The following is a 21,966-nucleotide window of genomic DNA, read 5'->3' as shown; positions in this document are numbered from 1 at the left end:
AATAGTGCTCCATTGCATACACGTTCACATGTCCATCAGCTATCACACAGGCTGATGTTGTCCCTTTCATCTTATTACCAGCATCCTCTTTCACCCCCTCTTTATTCCAGGTTCTAAGTACAGAAACATTAAGTCTAAAACTCTGGGAAATGCCTGGCACAAATCAAAGACCATATAATTTTTCAGGATTTATTTAAAATCACCAACGGTGATCACCTGGTTAAACTAATTATATATACAATGAAAATGTTTATTTTACTTTATTCGCCACATGAAGGACCTCCACGGCAGTCACTTGCATCCTTTACATTATTATTCCGTTTTCAGTTGACTGTGAGAACAGTGGTGCTGGGATCGTGCACGGGTCTGTTTGCAGCAGGAATGCATCGCAGGGAGAAGCTGAACTGCAGTTCCTCCTGTGTTGGTTCTTCATAGAGTGGCTTTATTACTGTGTCAGTAGTGAGCTCCCAGCCCCTTTATGTATAAGAGCAGAGTCTAAACACTAGATGATCCTTAAAAAACTAAAAATAGAATTACCATATGATCCAGCAATCCCACTACTGGGCATATACCCAGAGAAAACCGTAATTCAAAAAGACACATGTACCCCAATGTTCATTGCAGCACTATTTACAATAGCCAGGTCATGGAAGCCACCTAAATGCCCGTCGACAGACGAATGGATAAAGAAGATGTGGTATGTATATACAATGGAATATTACGCAGCCATAAAAAGGAATGAAATTGGGTCATTTGTTGAGATGTGGATGGATCTAGAGACTGTCATACAGAGTGAAGTAAGTCAGAAAGAGAAAAACAAATACCATATATTAACGCGTATATACGGAACCTAGAAAAATGGTACAGATGAACTGGTTTGCAGGGCAGAAATTGAAACACAGATGTAGAGAACAAACGTATGGACACCAAGGGGGGAAAGCGGGGGTGGTGGGGGTGGTGTGATGAATTGGGCGATTGGGATTGACATGTACACACTGATGTGTATGAGATTGATGCCTAATGAGTACCGGCTGTATAAAAAAAAAAATTAAATTAAAAATAAATAAATAAACACTAGATGATGACCTGGTGAGATTGCACTTCTCTGAAGTATGCATGACCCTCCTACCAGAGCAGGTAAGAAGGTGTTGACAAGGCGGCTGATTTAGCTTTAAGATTCGATATTGTTACCAAACTCAGGTTTGGCTGCTCGCCACTCAAAGGCCAATAATCAAGAGGCAAGTGTCAGTAGAAAGGAAAGGTGCTTTAATCAGAGAAGCCGGCAATCTGGGGAGAAGGTGGACTCATGTCCCAAGACCAGCTCCCAAGATTCTGCTCCGTCATAACAGTTTTTAAAGGGAAAAGGGCGGGGGGAGAATCTCAGTGAGTCATCAGGCAGGAGGTTGGGTTCTGCATCACTGTCCATTACGTGCAGACCGGCTGACTCTCTCTTCAGATGTTTTCTCGTCTGCATGACCTGCCTGCAGGATTGCTAAGGGGGCTCTTGGAGGGTGGAGAGTTAGTCATTCTTTAACTGCTTAATTCCTCATTCTTACCTGTTTTAATCTAGGAAAAGAATCAACAGGTTAGGCAAGGCATGGTGTGCATGCATGAGAGCGTAAGTCAGGAGTTATGTTCAGTTGCCTAGTGATCTCATTCCTATAATCAGGTTAGAGGGGAACAGAAATGAGCAAACAGGAAAGGGGCAGAAGAGCTGCTTTCAATATCAGGAGATTACACCTAATTATGCATTTGTTAACTCTCACTGATTTATGTGTACATTTCTGAATTACACAGTCTGCAAACATTTATTATCCATCAACCTACCTAGAGTTTATTTTAGGGAACACAAAAGACTTAGTGATATAGTGATAAACCACAATAAACAATGTATTATTAAAGAGATTGTACTGATAGATCGTAATGGCTAGCGTAATGATTCTACACTTCCTTTTAAGGAGAAAGTTAAGAAAACGAAATGGATTATTTTATTTGCACTGAACATTAACTGAACTCAACAAAACAACAACCTGTTTCCTAATTAGAAACACTTAGAAAGGAGTGCTAGGATAGTTTTTCTTTTAAATTAGAAGAAAACAGTTTAGGTCCGTGTTCACCTGATGTTCTTTACAAAGGCATTTTTTATTATCATCTATATTTCTTTTTTTCATTAAATTCCCCACATACATTTTTTGTCCAAGGTAAGCATTGTCAAATTTATTTTTGGTATGGGCTATGTAACTTCTAAAGCATACAGTAAGTGTTCATTAAATGCAAATTGTTATAATTCTACTACTAATAATAATTACTGTTTTAACTTAGGATGGTAATGGGCAACTTAGTAAAGACCTTGTTTAAAACTCATGTCTAAAAGGTTCACTCTAAGAAGCTGCACGCCATCATATCCCTCCTCTAATTCCAGACTAATTACACTTGCTATTCCTGAGCTGGGCTCTGTCTGTCTGTTCCAGCCTATGGATTACAGAACTGCCCAGACCCGCCGCCTTTTCAGAATGGGTATATGATCAACTCGGACTACAGTGTGGGGCAGTCGGTATCTTTTGAGTGTTACCCTGGGTACATTTTAATCGGCCACCGAGTCCTCACCTGTCAGCATGGGATCAACAGGAACTGGAACTACCCTTTTCCAAGGTGTGATGGTAGGTTAATCACTTTTCTTGGAAACGATTTAAGTTTTCATGTGTATAATGGTGCCTGAAATATTAAGTGGATGTATTTGAGAATTCATTAATTTGTTCAACAAATTTTTATTGGGAATCTATTATGTTAAACTCATTCTACTTAGTATTTCAGGAATGTATCATATGCCAGTAAGGTAAAAAAAAAAAGAATGGGTCTTGCCCTCAAGGAAACTACAAGGGTAACAGAATAATAAACATGAATATTTATTATGCAAAATCAGGCACAAAGAGCATTTTGATGAATTACAAATACAGAAGATGGTGTTTGCTTGGGAAATCTTTATGACTAGAGCAGTGCTTCGTTTTACAGTAGTTCCATCAAATTGCTGGATTAGAGGGGAAGAGAGTACTTTATTTCACCCTAGATATTTTCTATTGTTTAATTTTTATAATAATCATATATTGATTTTGTATTTCAGAAAACTTTATTTTTGTAGTTGGCCTTGAAGGACACGTACTATTTTGCTACTCAGAGGTAGAGACCATCTCAGATAGAAGCAGTAGTGTGAGCAAAGACATAGTGCAGGAACAACCTTAGGAAGAAATTAAGTAGGGTCCTTTACTGGTGCATGAAGATCAGATCTGGTTTCAGTGAATAGCCCTAGTCTGAGCAGAAATCACTTCTTTAAAGCTTCTGTTTGGCTGTCTAATTTTTATGATGACTCTGAAATTTTTACAATATTAAGTTAAATAGATCAAGTACTTTGTTTATGAAGAAAGCATATGAAATAGAAAAGTTACCATAAACCTAAGGTTCTAACATTATAAATACAGTACCTCTGAATGAAAAAATAATGAAATTACCAACTCTGTGGACTTTTGAAATGCTAAATACTTATATCCCAGGGGCAAAAAGGGAAAGGCATCTGTCTGTGTTTGAATTTCTACTGAAGAAGTAAAAAAAATAAAAGCAAATTGGTAGACTTTTTAAATCACATTTTTCACCTGTACTTTTCCATTCTTTGTCATTATACAAACAGCTATAAAAGAAAAACATTCACTGTATTTTTTTAAAAAATAGTTATTTTAGTCGACTACAAATTTAATAACATAAAATAGCATTTTAAATTATTTTCTAAATCTAAGAATAGCAGTAGCATATCTGGTATTTTTTATTAACACACTTTAGAAACTTTTTGTACTACTCACCATTTAAAAATTCATATATTTATATATATAAATTACTTTGAATTGTCAGGATTGAAAGCCCTTTTTACTTGCAATTTTTGCCGGAATCCTTTGAATTCATATGTAAATAGGAGACTCCTTGGCTCGATATAAAAAAATAGAATTATGTATTTAATTAGATTTCATTGCTTTTTCAAATCCAACTTTCCAACATGGAAATAATTGCTGGCTTAGAATTATTTTGTCAGTGTGAAGATAGCAAGATACATCTTTTTGGATGATATATGATGTATAATACTACCCAGAGTTGGCCAAACCATGAAGCTAAAATCCTCCAGACATCCAAGACAGCCCAAGACTCCTGGTACCTCGTGAAAGTTCCAGGACTGCCCCCAAGCCACCCTGAGGCGTGGCTAATTTACTAGTAGGACTCACAGAACTCAATAAGCTATTATACTTAAGACTGTCGTTTAAAACAGGAAAAAGACATTAAAATCATCCAACAGAGTGATGCACAGGGTGGAATGTAGGGGCTGCCTCACTCTCAGAAATGACTTGTGACAATATGCATGGAGAACGTCCAGCCTGGGCAGCTCAGCTGAGCCTAAGTGCCCAGAGTTTTTATTGGGTCTCCTTCATGTAGGCATCACTGATGATTGCTTATCTAGTGGTTGATAATCAGTTTCCAGACCAGCTGATATCCTGTGACCCAAAGGCCCCGCCCTAAATCGCAGGGCTGGACTTTCTGGCAGGCCAGCCCCATCCTAAGACTAAGGGATGTGGCCAGGCCCCCAGGAGAAACAAAGACACTCCTATCAGGTATGGCAAGAAATTAACTCCCAGTATCCAGGGCAAATGCCAGACCTTTCTTTAGGTAAGGTCAGATTCTTTACTACTAGATACTTTTGCCATTATGTCTCTCTTCATACCTATAATGTCATAGAATAAAAAATCAAAACATAAGATCCATGTAAAATTCTTATATTGTAAAGCAAGTGTTCCAAGATGTTTTTAATGTCTTCCATATTAGATTAAATTCTAAAAAAATAACTGGGGGTGTTATTTTAAAACAAAAGTTATTTTATCTAGAAAAGGTTGCATTTCCAAAAAGTTAAATAAAAAAGTGTCCTATTTCCTGAGACTGGTGGGCTGTTCAGATGCCTATCAGTATTCAAGTAAACTACAGTTAGGCCCCTCAAGGGACACCAGCAGACGCTCTGATTATCCAATATCTTCACCTAAAATGTATCCTATTAACACAGAGTGGTTTATCATTTCAGATTTATGCTTGGTATACAGGGCAAGTGTACTGAAAAACACTCTTCAAAGGTCCAGCCCTGTAGACTTCAGAAGAATCTTAGGAAAAAAAAAAAAAGATACTTTGAACAAGTTCTGGGCATCTTTATTAAAAACTGAGCAATTCAGACAATTAAGATCCAAGAATTTTAAATCTTAAGCCATCAAGCTTCACAAGTGTGTATTAAATTGGTTTGTATGAATATGCTGCTAATTTGCATAAGAATCTGTTATGTAAAATTAGTATATTCTGAATTTATCTGAAAAAAACCTGGACTACAAGTGTGATCTTATTATAATAAACAAATGAAAGTATATCTCTGAAAGTGACCTGAGAAATTTAAGCCATTATTTTTACCGTAACTTAAGAAGTCTCAATTTTTAAAAATGCGTTATACTTGTTAAAATATGGTTGAGAAGGCTGTGGCTTATTAATTTACTAAATGTAATTTCATAATTAAATATGCATCTACACTCAGATATATAGTGCAAAATTTAAAGTATTTTGTTGACCTAATTAATTCTTTAACACTGAAATATTTATGTAGATATATTTCTAAGGTCTTTTTAAAAAGTTTTAACATGGTGGTAATAATCCACATTTGGTGAGACATTCAGGTGATGCCTCACCTCCATCATATTCAGTATATCTAAGCTGTCTCTAGAACTTGATGGAAATAGACAGCTTAATCATTTGTATGTACTTATTTTCCTCTGGAGAAATACATATAGAAATAACTTGAGGACTTTGATTGGCTATGCTTCTCACAGCAATCCTTCCTCCCAAACTAAGCTCTTTATTCTTAACATAGACGTATGTGTAAAGAGTTACATGCAGTACTCCCACTTCTGACACTTCTGGCCACCAGTGTGTGAGCTCTTCCTAAGCAAGCAATTCTGTGACACCAGATGGATGTCCTACACGGGAACTCAGTTCTGATGCTGTCTCCCTGGTGACGGCTTCAGATCCCCAGGTTACAGACTCAGTCCCACAAGACTGCCCCCGCTCCCTGCCCCAACTTCAGATGCAAATCCAGGTTGTCACCTGTACTTCTGATAGACTGCAGGTTCCCATAGTTCCCTCCTCCCGTTGGATTAATTGGCTGGAGCCACTGAACATTTTACTTACTAGGTAACTAATTGTCAATACCAAGGATATAGCCCGGGAACAGTCAGGTGGAAGAGATGAGGGGCCTGCAGCCCTGTCCAGGTGCTCCGTCCCACCTCCCACAGCTCCACCCTCCACCAACCGGAACCTCTCTGGACCACCCCTCCTTTCTTTTCTGTAAAGGAGGATTCATCACATAGGCACGATTGATTAAATCCTGGGCCCTTAGGTTGGAGATTAAGTCGACGCCCCTTCCTCTTTCCTTCCCAGAGGTGGAGGTGGGGCTGAACCTCCAGTCTCAGGTTGGTTCCCCGGGCAACCAGCCCCCAGGCTTCAGGGCTTTCCAAATCACCGCATTAACATAAACTCAGGTGTGGCTGGAAGGGGCCTGTTATGAATAATAAAAGACAGTTTGATCTTCATCACTTTGGAAATCCTGAGGGTTTTAGGAGTTCTGTGCCAAGAACAGGGAAGAAGGCCAGAACTGCATGTACTTCTTCTTATAAGCCGTGCTACCTCAGTGTGTGCTCGTGGATACATGGACGGATACGCGTGTGTTGACTCTGGCCCCTGGGCTGGAGGGGAGTGCGGCATCTGTATCACTCCCAGTTGCCAAGAGCAGTGCAGACTACCCCGGTGGTGTCTCTCCTGGCTGCTGGGTTGCCTGCCCCTCCCGCTGGGACCAGGCTGCTTGGCAGACAGGTGGTTGGCTGTGGTACAGGGACCCCTCCAGTGACTGGATGCTCCACCCCGGGGTTGTGATTCATCTCCACTGGAGGGTCTTCTTTGAATCTCACCCTCAGGGAGAGCACGGGGGTGGATGCGTTTCATGTGGGCTAGATCACAGGCTCACTGTTGTTTCAGAGTTCACCTGAGATGCTGCTCACACATGGAACTCAAAATACACCTTTGGTGCCACTAAGGTGAGGGGAAAGCCTCTGGGAAGAGATCCTGGACAGGCCAGAGAAAATGGAGATGCAGCTTTGACTCACTGTTGTGGGGCCGTACGTTTTCTCACTGCAGGCCACACAGCAGGATTTTGCCTTGAGAAAACGTTACGTGTGCATTGACAGTATTATTACCCAAGTTGAATGTTATACTTATTTAGCTTTTAACATCTTTCCTCATCACTACATGGTGTGCAGTGAGGTCTGCAAGGGCAGGGATGGGGTGTCTGTGGGTCTTTGCTGTATCCCCAGCTCCAGCCCCACTGTCTGGTACATAATAGACTCTCAATAAACACTCATTGAATACATGAGTGAAAGGATTTGTTATTTGAATATCATAGGTAAATCATGGCAAATATATTAAGTGACATAATGTCAGAATGTGTTTTACCAAGAAAATAACCATATCATTTATTTTGACCTTTAAGAGGTGGGCCCCGTGCTTTTTGTTGTTTGTTGTTTTGTTTTCTTCCCCCCAATGGGAAGAGTACTACTCTAAATAGTGTGGTTTTAGATGCAAGTTGAGGAGTCAGAATGCTAAAGGGAAGCCTTAGACTTACAAAGCGATGCCAAATGATTAGCCTCAAGTCACACATCAGGCACGTCCGTCCAATGGCTTCAACACACATTTTTTTTTTAACATCTTTACTGGAGTATAATTGCTTTACAATGGTGTGTTAGTTTCTGCTGTATAACAAAGTGAATCAGCTATACGTGTGCATATATCCCCATATCTCCACCCTCATGCATCTCCCTCCCATCCTCCGTATCCCACCCCTTTAGGTGGACGCAAAGCACCCGAGCTGATCTCCCTGTGCTATGCGGCTGCTTCCCACTAGCCATCTGTTTTACACTTGGTAGTGTATATATGTCCATGCCACTCTCTCACTTGTCCCAGCTTACCCTTCCCCCTCCCCATGTCCTCAAGTCCATTCTCTACGTCTGCATCTTTATTCCTGTCCTGCCCCTAGGTTCTTCAGAACCATTATTTTTTTAGATTCCATATATACGTGTTAGCATATGGCATTTGTTTTTTTCTTTTTGACTCACTTCATTCTGTATGACAGACTCTAGGTCCATCCACCTCACTACAAATAACTCAATTTCATTTCTTTTTATGGCTGAGTAATATTCCATTGTATGTATGTGCCACATCTCCTTTATCCATTCATCTGTCGATGGACACTTAGGTTGCTTCCATGTCCTGACTATTGTAAATAGAGCTGCAGTGAACATTGTGGTACATGACTCTTTTTGAATTATGATTTTCTCAGGGTATATGCCCAGTAGTGAGATTGCTGGGTCATATGGTAGTTCTATTTTTAGTTTTTTGAGGAATGTCCATACTGTTCTCCACAGTGGCTGTATCAATTTACATTCCCACCAACAGTGCAAGAGGGTTCCCTTTTCTCCACACCCTCTCCAGCATTTGTTGTTTGTAGATTTTTAAATGATGGCCATTCTGACTGGAGTGAGGTGATACCTCATTGTAGTTTTGATTTGCATTTCTCTAATGATTAGTGACATTGAGCATCCTTTCATGTGTTTGTTGGCCATCTGTATGTCTTCTTTGGAGAAATGTCTATTTAGGTCTTCTGCCCATTTTTGGATTGGGTTGTTTGTTCTTTTTGATATTAAGCTGCATGAGCTGCTTGTATATTTTGGAGATTAATCCTTTGTCAGTTGCTTCGTTTGCAAATATTTTCTCCCATTCTGAGGGTTGTCTTTTCGTCTTGTTTATGGTTTCCTTTGCTGTGCAAAAGCTTTTAAGTTTCATTAGGTCCCATTTGTTTATTTTTGCTTTTATTTTCATTTCTCTAGGAGGTGGGTCAAAAAGGATGTTGCTGTCAACACACTTATTTTTAAAGTGTTTTCTATTCATTGTCTCACTCATTTTCAGTCTCTCAATTATTTGTTGTCCATGTTTATTGAGATCCGAGCCCAGCAATAGGATTAATGCAAGGAGGTTGGGTGGGGGTGGGGACACAGTCCCTGACTCCCACCTGCTGACATTAGTCTAATGGTGAAGAATAGCTGGCCGTGAACTGTAGACCACGGCCACTTGGAGCCCAAGCCACCAGGAGAGACTTTCAGGGGGTGGTGACATTTGAGTTTTGAAGGAAGGTACCAGTTCACCGGGCAGCAAGGTAGGAGAAAAGCATGTGGGCTTTTCGTGCAGGTGGACAAGGGCATGACGTTTGCAGCTGAGAAAAAGCATGGCATCTTCAGGGTACACCGGAGCTTGTTGTGACTGCAACATGGTTTCTGGCCCTATTTTAAAGATTATAAGTATCTGTATACTTTGTTTTGCTAGGTTACACGTCAAGGTCTGTCTGACTCCAAACCCCACTTATAATTATGCTATAAAACTTGTAAAATGTTCTCCACAGCCCCTTCTAATGAATTTACCCAAAACTCGGGCTGATTCAATCTACTTGACACTGGTACATTCTCTAACCCCTTTGAAATCAGGTGCATCTGTATAGTTAAGGTGTCATATAGTGCTTCGTGGTATTTCATCAGTCATCATTTTGAATTGTTTTTGAACTTTTAATAAAAATGTATTTCGGCTTATTCACTCCACCTAAATTTTATGACTTTTGTGGCAAATATTTGAAAGCCTCACAAGATTCCTGTTAGTAACAGACACTCTTATAGCATCTGTTGGCTTTTAGTTTGACTAAAAAGTCTACTTGTCTATGACTTTGATGTATTATTCTACAATCTAAATTAAAGAATACTTCTCAGATTTTCTGCTCATGTATGGTCATTTCATTTTTCCATAAAATAAAATAATTTCCATGGCAACAGTGATGATCCCTTTATTAAGTAAAATAAAAACGGACTCTTTGAGTATTGGGATTCTTCACATCATTGATAGCTGGTGGGATATGGGAGTGCTTCTATAAAATACCACTTATGTAATTTTATCTCATTTCTCCAGGTGTAGATCTGAGGAGAATTGATTATGTCTTTGTTTCAAGGCAAATAGACTTAGATGCTTCTCTTTTAGACAGTTTAAATAGGCTTTAGAAATCTCACTTGAAACAAAAAAAAAAATTGTCTTTCAGTTAAATATTTATGCATAATTTCAACACCCCTTTTGCATCAGATGGTCTAACGGATTATCATCTCGGTCACAGGAGACAACTGACTAAGGGCTTTTTCTTTCTTTTTAATTATGTGGAAATGACTTTATCCTAAGGGTATTTTGAATGTTTGGAGAATATATTAAATGAAACCTAGATAACGTAGCTAAGAAGTATAATTCTTCCAAGGTTTTAAGACTTTAGGGGGATTATTTTGACGAAGTAGTTACTGAGAGATATTTCACAGTTATTTCTTAGAAGGAAAATTTTGCCTGAGGGACCTTAGAGACTGAGAAGCATTTCGCTGTATCCTTTGTAAGTGGACTGTGTGGGCTTGAGTTTTCTTACTTCCTTCTCAGCTCCTTGCGGGTATAATGTGACATCTCAGAATGGGACCATCTATTCCCCTGGCTTTCCGGACGAGTACCCCATTCTGAAGGACTGTGTCTGGCTCATCATGGTGCCGCCTGGTCATGGCGTCTACATCAACTTCACCTTGCTGCAGACTGAAGCTGTCAACGACTACATCGCTGTTTGGTATGAGAACCTTCCCTGAAACACCATCTGTCGTTGTGATAAACCATTCTTTTAACCACTGACGTGTCACTTACATCTATTTAGAAATGGAGTAGTTAGGTAAATATCAAAAAGGAAAGTTACCAAGTAAATCTAGAGATACAGAGAATAAACCTTAGGTACTGTGTTTGAGTTTTACTACATGGTAGATATATTCAGGATTACTCTAGATATAGGAGACTATCCCATGATTATTTTATTTTTCATTTTTGTTTTCTGTCTCAATTTTTATTTATTTATTTTTTTTGACCACACCACGCAGCTTGTGGGATCTGAGTTCCCCAACCAGGGATTGAGCCCAGGACCCTCAGCAGTGAAAGCACCGAGTCCTAACCACTGGACCACCAGGGAATTCCCTGTTTTATTTTTCATTTTTAAGTGTGATGGCTGTTTTTCCTGAAAGAAAAGCTGATAGGATCCTTTACCATTTTAAGAATTTGATGCTTCTAGAAATGATTGCAGAAATGATTACATACAGCTTTCTCTCCGTGCTTTATAAACCTTACAGAACTGCCCTCCCATGTGCTGTGTAGGGGATACTAAATGGGGATGTGGCCCTGGCTCCTATCGAATGAGCCACGTGGTCTGGATAAGTGACTTAAACTCTCCTTGACTAAATGTTCCTATCTATGGGAATGACTATTCCTACCTTTGCATTTGGAGGTTAGAGTTTATGGGGGAAATGGGAATGACAATTTCTCTGTCAAACTATGGTAGAAAAAGTAGAGCGTACTGTCGGGGCATGACCCAGAGTTGAAGAGCCAGGATGTGCTTTTGGAAGAAAGTGCCCTGAAAACTCAAGGAGTAATCACACTTAACAAGGTTGTGTGTGTGGTGTGTGTGTGTGTGTCTGTATGTTGGCAGAGTTGTCATAAATGTAGTGGTTGTTCAATTTATTGGAAAATCTGTAAGGCAAGAGAACAGGGAGAGTTGCAGGCGTTGGGAGACACCAGGTGTGTAGTGGCTGAAGTCTCCTGAGAGCCCAGAGAGAAGAGGTGACCTGGCCAGGTAAGCAGGGTGGACCATACAGAACCTCATAAATCACATTAAGGGTTTCAGGCTTCATCCTAGAGCAACAAGGATTCACCTTAGGGTTATAAGAAGGAGAATACAAGACCAGATCCTGGTTTCAGAATATGCAGTCTCATTGTGTGGGAAGCACGTCAGCTGGCCGAGAAGGGAGAAGAGTCCAAGAAGCCTTTGAGGCTGTAGAAATAAGTCTGACAGGGAGGGGCATCCCGGTCATGGGAATGAGGGGGAATGGACAACTTGAAAGGTTAAACTGACCACATGAAGCTTCCATTTCAGAAGCAAAGCAAAACAGACAACACCAAATGAAGATCCACACAATAATATCAGCAGGTTTACTCAGATTAACTGATAGATTTAAGAGGCAGCAGGAAAATCTTCATCAGGTAACAACGGCGGAATGAGCCCCTGTTGTCCAAATGTGCGTGAGACAGAGAGACTGGAGTCCCATCAACTGTGAATATTAAATATCTTGATATTTCTAAACACGGTATCTAGAAGACAGCAATATTTTATTCAGTTTTTAAAAATATTTCAATTCAGTAGCAAGAGCTCCATAAATCTCACCTGTGATTAAAGAGACACTCTGAATTTAGACTTTAAAATGTGAGCATTTGAGAAGAAGCTGATAAATGGCATTGCCGTCACTAGAATAAATGTGACCTGGTCTCAGAAATGCCTCAGAAAAGGTCGGCTGTGGAAGGAACAAGTGAGCCCGAGCTTATGGTTTGAAGACCAGACTTTTCAGATGGATCCTGGGGTCAGACCATCGTCTTTCACCGGGATGGAGCCCGACTCTCAGAAGAAAATGGTTGTTAATCTAAGCTGTAACTAGGAACTTTCTCTTCAGATGACTCCCCTTCTCTTTCCTAGGGATGGTCCCGATCAGAATTCGCCTCAGCTGGGAGTTTTCAGTGGAAACACAGCCCTGGAAACAGCGTACAGTTCCACCAATCAAGTCCTGCTGAAGTTTCACAGCGACTTTTCAAATGGAGGTTTCTTTGTCCTCAATTTTCATGGTCAGTGTACTTTCACTCTGTTGATGAAGGCAAAGAATTCCAGTTGATTTTTCTCATAGTGTCGACATAAACCTTGTTTCCATCTAAAGTTCCTTGATTCTGCCAACCGAGAACCAATAGGATTTTCTCGCATTTCATGCCAGAGGTTCCCATGACCCTTTTTTCTTCCTGATGTATTTATTATTTCCCATCTCTTTTGTAGTAAGCTTGGATTTACTCCAAGATAAGTGTATCGTATGTGAAACTCTGATATGGAGACCACTGAAATACATTTAGCACCTTTCATAGATTTCCTCATCTCTGTCTTCAGATGAACCTCGATAGCAAATGTCATGTGATTGCAGAGGGAACAAAGCCAGTCTTTACTGATTTTGAGAATGAATGCTAAATAATTTAGGGAAAAATATACCAGTCCCTTATCTCTCATGAGGCCTGCCACATGGACTTCCTCAGGACAAGAGACAGAGGAGGACCATGTCAGAGCCAGACATGGATGTGGAACCATTTCTCTTGCAGAATTCCAAATATATGTAAAGTGTTTTTCTTTAAACATTATAATATTTTAAATTTTATACTTTTTCCTTTCAATTTTAGATATTCCTTGATATTAAGTAATTCTGTAAGCATTTGAAGCTCAAGACTTTTGTAAAACTATGATTTACAAATACAGACATTTTCCTGTACCTAAGCATTACAACAAAACAACATAAGAGGAATGCTTTTTGTAAGATTTCTGTTTATTCAGCAAATGTAATTGCTCTTATTGTTTTTTATGAACCATGTAGCATTCCAGCTCAAGAAATGTCAGCCTCCCCCAGCAGTTCCACAGGCAGAAATGCTTACTGAGGATGAGGATTTTGAAATAGGTAATGTTTTCTTCATTACAACATCATTAGCTCAACCCACCTTTTTTACACCCACCCAACTGCAGTAGTCAGTCAAGTAAATGAGTATTTGTCTGAAATATTCCTCAAGCTTTGCTAGAGAGATATACACAGAGGTCATGCATTGAGTAAATATCTTTTTCTTTCTTCATCTCCATGATTTTTAGTGTTTTCTTTCCGTTTGAATTTTGCTTTTGTCATTTTGAGCACATTTTCCCCCACATCACTCAATAGTTTGCATTTTTCTCCTGAAAAGCAGTTTTCAGAGACAGACTTAAACAGATGTTGGTGTTTAGTTAGAGAACCATGTTCATGAACTAGAAGAAAAAATCATTTGTGGCTAAAATAATGATTAGTCTAACACTGACCTTTCATTGAAACTGGAATACAGTTGGTGAATACATTTAATGATAATATTTAGAGATTCTGTTTTTTCATTTTATATTAATGATCTGTTTCATTAAATAATCATCAGGTCACATCAGGAAACCACCCCGTGGTGTATGTTTGCCGTATAGTTACTGTGATGCAGGATTTCTCTGTCTCAATTACAAATACTCTGTCCTGTTGTCACACCCTGTTTCAGACCAGTGGTCAAACCATGTGACCTAATTTCTGCTCTACTCCTAAGGGCTTAGTTAATGAGAACATTGTGCTAATTAGGCCAAGTTCGTTGTATAGCCCTCTCTGGATGCATTAAAGCCATTCTGTTGTACAACCTTAAATCCCAAGCATCTATTTCTCTTTTCTTTTTCTCTTTCTTCCCTCCTTCCTCCCTTCCTCCCTCACTCCCTCTCTCCCTCCCTCCCTCCCTCCCTCTCTCTCTCTCTGTCTCTTTCTTTCTTTCTTCCTTTCCTTCCTTCCTTCCTTCCTTCTTTCCTTTTCTTTTTTTAGTAGTCATGGGCAAAGGGAAATGAACATAGACACATCAGTCAAAGAAGAAAAATCTGCTACATAATTTCTGTAGAAATATTGGTTACATTTAAGGTAGCATTTTTATAAATTAAGAACTGAAAATGGCACCATTTCATTAAACAGACTACACATGAATACCGATCTTGATTCAGAAACAGTTTGCGCACTCACTTAAGCCGCATGCGTGTTTAATACATTCCCACGCTGCATGTTCTGGAGACAGAATCTTCAAGTATATGCTGTGCTGGCTCCTTCAGGAGACTCCGTGAAGTACCAGTGCCACCCTGGGTACACGCTGTCCGGGACGGACACACTGACCTGTATGCTCGGCTCGCAACTGCAGTTTGAAGGCTCTCTCCCGACGTGTGAAGGTATGAAGTTTATACTACAAATATGCTTGTTCAACACGGAACATGGTGTAACTTGTATTGGTCTGGACTTCCTTGCATGTGTCTGAATTTCTTTGTATGCATCTGGATTTGTCTCCGTCTGTGTTATGATTCCATTGCAATTAAAATCACCGGCTAACAGAAATATCTTACCCTTGCTTTTAGGTAGCTCCACAAAATAAATCAAACCTACATCAAATAAGAAGTCTTGCTGTTTCCCAACAGTTTGTCAGGAAAATTTTCATACATATGGCAAAGTTGAAATAATTTAAAAATAATACCCATTGCCTATGTTCCACCATTAATGTTTACTACATATCCTGTCACATTTCTCTTATCTGTCTATCCATCCATTAATCTGTCTATATTTTTGATACATTCAAGGCAAATTGCAGGCATCACTACACTTCCCTCTGAATTCTTCAGCATGCATAAAATTAGTGTTTACTATTTTTTTTCTGTAGAATGTATAGACATTGAAATGCACATATGTTGCATACAATAAATGCACACATTTCATATTTTTACAGCTTTAAATTGTATAGACCATATGCAATAACGGATAATGTACAATAGCAGAACAAAATATGAGGTTGAATCTATTGTTTCAATTGATTTGAATATCATTAGATCATTTAAAAGACATTACTTAAAGGCACCACTTTTAAGCACTATTGGAAGAAAAAAAGATTTGGAAGAGATGTAAATAAGCTAAAATGTCTCAATATAAGTCAGAAGTATGACTGGTTGCCTGTCAAAGAGCTTTCCAAGCTAGGTTTTATTTTGTAACTTCAAAATCACAGTCACGTTTATTTCCTTTAAAGAATGGAACGCTCCCCTTTCAGGGAATTTGAATATTATCATTCATTAGGGATAGTGAAACGTTTAAAAGGGCCAACACTTAGGAAGAAAAGACCCAGAGTCTAGATTTGATTATCAAGTGACCTTGGTTACTAATCTTCTGAGCATCGTGTGTAATGAAGATCATTTATCTGCATCATTTATGGGATTGGTGTAAAGATGAAGTGAATATTAAATGAATTCTAAGCGATTTATAATGTTAATTATCCACCCTATAAAAGGCAATTTTCTTTGCATTGCAATAGTATTGATTTTGCAAATGCTCAGGCCCATGAATTGATTCTTCCAGAATATCTGGTAACTGTGCATTTTCATTACTAATGAGGCAGAATTTCAGTCACTCTTATAGAGGGAAACGATTTTCAACACCTGAAGAAAATCTGGAATGAATTATTATTAAATAACCAAAGTGACTTAGGTTGTTTCTGAGAAAAATGTACTTTGGAATTGTACCCACATGCGAGCCAGTGGGCGTGGGAAACTCCGCAGGAGGGGGCACCCCACCCTTTGCCTCTTGCTTTAAACACTTGCGGGACCCTTGTGGTTGCGGTGCCGCTGAAACCCTGCCTCTAGCTGCCTCTGTTAGAAGCAGGAGGTCGCATGGGGCACTAAGTCAGGACACTGATGTCATTTTTTTCCTGGGAAAACCAGTGTGTCAGGACCATGTTACCTCAGCGACGGTGATCTCCAGAGGATTCTTTTCTCAAGGTGGTGGAGGGGGTGGGTATAAAAGTTTCATCTTTTGCCATTTTATATAAAAATTAACTGAGGTGAATCTTCACATGTTGAAGGCAGATTTTAATTCCACCAAACACAGCCTTAAATTTCTCAGAATAGGTGACTTTCAGCAAGCGTGGTCTTAGCTGATTAATGAAGAAAGGTATAAATGTTTATTTAACATATGCTACTTTAAAAATAGGGAACATGCCTCTGTTCTCTTGTCTCTCCCCAAGATTAACCTGGTTTTCACTGAAATGAAATTGATTCATGACAATCCAGGAACAGAGTAGATCAACACAGCAGGGGCAGCATTCTCTAAATTACTTCCGCGCTCACACGTTTGCAGGGAGTGTCTAGCTAACAAGACAGGCTCCCTGTACTCAGCCCAGAGGTCCCCAGGCCCTACTGAACTGACAGGAATTACTACGTAGGATGACCTAGTTCTCTTCTGTTTCAGTTCAGGAGTAAATTTGTTTAGAATGAACTGAGTTATCTTAGCTGTCATTCCCTAAACACCTCATTATGTAAGAAAGGAAATAGGGACTCGGATGTCATCTATCAAATACTTAAACACTTAAGCACTTAATTGTCATTTTTCTTCCAGTACTTTTCTATTATCTGATTGGGCTCAAGTGGGGGCCAATTCCCCAATACATTCTTGATGAAAAATTGTACTAGTTATGAGTCCTACTTCTTCAAATGTCATAACCACATTTTTAGAAGTTCTGCTTTGAAAATTATCACCACTTTAGGGTGGTTGATTGTTCCTTGGGAACAATGGGAATAAATTGTTCTGAAAGTTCACACTTTTTACAGATAAATATTACCTTGTGGGATACTTACCTTGATTTAGAAAAAAAAAAAAATGAACGAGGCTCTGGAATGTTTTTCAACATCACCAAGCAATTCTCTCATTTTCTTTAGACACCAGCTAAGTGCCCCACAGTTTAACTCAATTCAAAGACACTCCCAACCCTCAGGAAATTCCAAGGGTTTGGGGAGCTCCGTGCCAGAACCTGGGACAGAGGCCAAGTATATTTTAGCATAGAAGGCTATCACGAAAGTGACTCTTCTCAAGTTAAAAAGAAGAGAGAAGCATTTCAAAAAGTGAAGAGAAGCAGTAAGAAAGGTTTGGAAGTGTGAAAGGACATAGGGCATCCAGGAAAGAGGGGGTGACCCCCAGCAGCTTGCTGTTAGGGTGTGTTTGAGGGAATGGCATTAAGTGGGCTGGAAACCTAAAGGACGCCAGATTGTAAAAGGTCTTCAGTGTCAGGTGGCTTCATCCCATAAACAATGGAAATCCATCAATGGTTATTAGTTTTAAAAATTGGAAACATGCATTATCAACGAACACTAAAGACCATCAGTGACCTTCAAAGAGTGGCCATTCCTTGGGAAGCATAAGTGTGACAGTAACACGTCTCCAGGCCTCCAGGTGACAGAGTTCTCCGTATCACAATTCTTTCATACCTAGACATGCTCTTAAGTGTTAATCTTATTTATCAATCCTAATGTTTGAGTCCATTACTTTTGCTGAAGCCCTGCAAGCTGCTTTGGGTTTTAAGGCTCACACTGGATTTTTCTCCAAAAGTAAGCTAAAGGAGTAACTGCGCAGAGGGAGGGGACGCAAAGCTCAAGCCGATGTCTCAGCGGCACGTTCCTTCAGAGGTGTCTTTGCCAGGACCCTGATGCAGATGCTTCCCGGGGGTGGGAAGTCTCCGATAGCCCCTGTGGGAAACAGGGTGTTTTTAGCACGGAGGGCTCAGCTTAGGGGAGCCTGCGGTCTCTGAAACCTTCTCGCTGTCAATGGGGGTTGCTCCTAGCAACAGTTTCCAGAGGAAGGGAAGGGATGGGCACGTGGGAGGGGGCGTGAGAAACACAGGAGTGGAGACACTTCGCTCACCTGGAGACAGACTCAGTGCATCTTCAAAACAGTATGTGTGTCTGAAAGAAATACTGTGAAGGGTCATAAAAAGAAGCAAATAATCTCACTGATGTTTTCATTTTATCTTCTCTAAAAAACAGAAACAGGGAATCAGAATAGCTGTGTTTAAGAATCTGCGTCTGAGCTCTAATCACACCCTGGGTTGTGCTCTCAGCTCTCCAGGTGCATTTCAGCAGGTGGATGGTTTCCTGTTTCCAGGTGGTCTGCTGTCCCAGTGTTGTCTAATAGCTATGGTTGTGGTGATGAAATCGCAGGACAGAGATGCAGGTTAACTACTTCTCCCGTGTATTAACACACACTGACATGTGCTCTGTAGCATCTTCACGTCAGGAACAGGCAGGCATGTGGTCAGATGTTGTAACACTGTCTGCCCACATAGCGCTTTAGATTTAAGGAAAACATTTGCATGTTTTTGATCTGATTATAACCCTGAGGAGGAGCTTTATTGCTGTCTAGTTACAGCCAACCTCTGGCGCTTATTGTAAATTCAAAACAAGTCCCAGGAGATCCTAAAACCCCAGGCCCTGCACACATGCAGACAGAAAAAACTCTAACTTATTTTATTTTATTAACATCAACACGTTCATTTCTAAAAGGCCATAATATATTTTACAGAGTGATCTTACCATCAACACAGAAGAAGATACTCTTTAAACTAAGTTGTTTGGTCTGTGTGTTTTGGTTTAAATTATTTTTTATATTACTTGCCATTAATTAACACTGTAAGTATACTTTAAAATCTACCTAAAATACACATTTATTAAAAGGGTTCTATGAAATGTTTCATCTTCGGTGATTTTATCCCTAAACATTTTCTAAATTTTAAGATACGTCTCAATTGGAATACTAAGTTAAATGAAAAAAAGGGGGGAAAATACTCTTTCTAACCATTACTTGAATCAAAACATACAAGCTTTCTCATCTGTTTGGGTTTTGAAATGTATTCATAAATAATACACATTTCATTAATTAAAAGGAGATAACACAACAAATAAGACACACTTCCATTGATAGAAGCTCTTTTCCATTGAGGAAAAGCAGATCATTTAACTTTTTAAACATTTTGTAAATAGTTTTGGTACGTCTTTGTTTATTGTTGAACCATCACCAATAAGAGAAATAATTTTCTCTTAATAATTCTATTCAAAAACTGTTTCTGTAGGAAACTTAAATTAGCAGTGAGAGAAATGACTACGAGACTTTGGTGATTTTCTTCTGCGTTCATACCTACACAGATTAGTTTCATTGTGATTAACTTGGAGTAGTTGAATAATGAAAAAAAGTGAGAGGGAAAATTGTGTCAAGGTGTCCATATTATCTTAACGATTTATTCACGATAAATTAACCCATTAGAAATCACTCCCACTTTACAGAGTAGAAACTCAGGTGTCCCATATAACTCATCTCTTATCTCAGTCCCAAGCAGTCCCATCAAATGTTTAAAATTTACTGTTCTAAATATAATTAAAAGTATAACCAAAGGCAGAAATAAATATAATTTTATTAGCATCGTGTATAATTTTGCAATGTTTTTGTAATATTACATTGAAAAGGTGAGGTCTTACACTTTAGTTGAAAACTTGGGATCCTGCGGTTGAGTCCACAAGGCACCTGCCCTGAGTTAAGTGAGGCGTGTGGGCAATTCAGTCAGAGACTGAATGGATGGTCTGTGGACTGTGGGTGAGGAGTGAAAGGCACGTATGGTATGAACTGTCCCTATGTCAGGGGTCCCTCCTTCCCTCACCAAGGGCAGGTCAGCAGGAGCCAGACCATGCCTTCTCCACCTTCTCCAGGTAAAGAAAACTGCCAGGTTCAGTGCTTCTCAAGTTGGCAGCTACCTCAGCTTGGCTGCCCTAGGATCAGGTTGACAGACTTCATCTCTTTGACTCTTGGTCTCCTTAGAGTTAAATAGGATTTATCTATCCATCTATGGCTATCTATCAATCATCTACCAATCTCTTCTATCTCATCTGTATATCAACATATATATATTATACATAATTATGTTTTAAATTATAGGGTGATGTTAAAATGTTGCTCTCCTCTTCTGTTTGTGTCCTGTATTAAATTTGGTCACATCTCAGTAGGATTGCTTTGTTGTTGTTGTTTTTTTCTTTCATGAGCTTGTATATCCAGGGTTAGAAACTATCCTATTGAAGTTGGATTCATTTTGTTAAGGAAAACTTTTACTGGTGCGTTGTTCCTTAGCACAATGCCCAGCCAGTGAAGTCCGGACAGAATCTTCTGGGGTCATCCTTAGTCCAGGGTATCCAGGCAACTATTTTAACTCCCAGACGTGCTCGTGGAGCATCAGAGTGGAGCCAAACTACAACATCACGATCTTCGTGGACATTTTCCAAAGTGAAAAGCAGTTTGATGCACTGGAAGTATTTGACGGTAAGTCTCTTTAAACTTTGTTCACATACCAGTGACCTATGCATAATGTATTAAGGATGCCACTATAATGTTTCTGTAATGCAAGAACTTGAATATTTTCTTGAAGTAAATTACGTCTCCCCCAGACAGAAAATGAATTATTCTTGGGCTTGTGTGGTCTCAGAGATCAAGCGGTAAGAAACATTTCCATGCCGTTCCTGATGTTGCAACTTTTAAACCATTAGGATGCTGGTGACACACCCTGAAAATGTACTGAATTAACTTTAACCATTCTTTAATGTGGGGCTTTGAAGTAGATGATTTCAAAAGATCTTCCTTTCCCTTCTTCTAAGATTATATTGATCTAGAAGATATCTTAGGAAATTTAAGAGGGCTCTAAGTACTTTAATCAGTCTAAATGATTATTTTACTAGAAATATATGAAAGTAATGGCTCACAGAGATTTCTGGGTGATAAATGCTATAGGAGTCTTTAATGTACAGTTTTTTTAGATTAGTAAAATAGTTTACTGAACAAATGCTAATACTGTTTTCAACATGAGTCATGCATTTTTGTACAATTCTAATGAACTTTTAATATAACAATGCTATGCTTAAACATACTATGTCGTTGAATTGTCAATTTGAAATGGAACTGATGTTAATAATTTTTCTTTGTACAGAAGCATTATCATAGCCCAGAATATCAGACCATGATACAATTACGGCTGTACATAATAACAGGGTTTTTACATGTTCTGATGGATTTGTCATTGAGTTCAGATAAATAACAATCAATTCAGTGAAAAAGATTACTGTAATTGATTCTTCGTGTGTATATGCCTCTTAGTGACTTGATGAATCATAATAGTCAAGTTGCTTCTATGGATAGACACTCGATGAATCAATTTATGTATTTCCAAAGATGAGCTGCTAAACTGGAAATTAAACTCATACTTATATACATAGGAACAGAGGACTGA

General features: G+C 39.2%; 1 protein-coding gene across 1 annotated transcript in view; it reads left to right on the top strand.

The window, feature by feature from the left end:
• CSMD1 (CUB and Sushi multiple domains 1) overlaps positions 1-21,966 on the top strand; it is a 1,745,896-nt gene that overhangs the window by 1,607,607 nt on the left and 116,323 nt on the right. Inside the window, exons 43-48 of the mRNA XM_024768064.1 lie at positions 2,472-2,660; positions 10,630-10,807; positions 12,749-12,894; positions 13,680-13,760; positions 14,951-15,064; positions 20,817-21,005. Of these exons, the coding sequence (XP_024623832.1) occupies positions 2,472-2,660; positions 10,630-10,807; positions 12,749-12,894; positions 13,680-13,760; positions 14,951-15,064; positions 20,817-21,005 (897 nt within the window). The remainder of the gene's footprint in view (positions 1-2,471; positions 2,661-10,629; positions 10,808-12,748; positions 12,895-13,679; positions 13,761-14,950; positions 15,065-20,816; positions 21,006-21,966) is intronic.

Source organism: Neophocaena asiaeorientalis, unplaced genomic scaffold (genome assembly GCF_003031525.2).
Source record: "Neophocaena asiaeorientalis asiaeorientalis breed wild unplaced genomic scaffold, Neophocaena_asiaeorientalis_V1.1 scaffold16, whole genome shotgun sequence".
NCBI lineage: Eukaryota > Metazoa > Chordata > Mammalia > Artiodactyla > Phocoenidae > Neophocaena > Neophocaena asiaeorientalis.
This window is presented reverse-complemented; position numbering and strand designations above follow the sequence as displayed.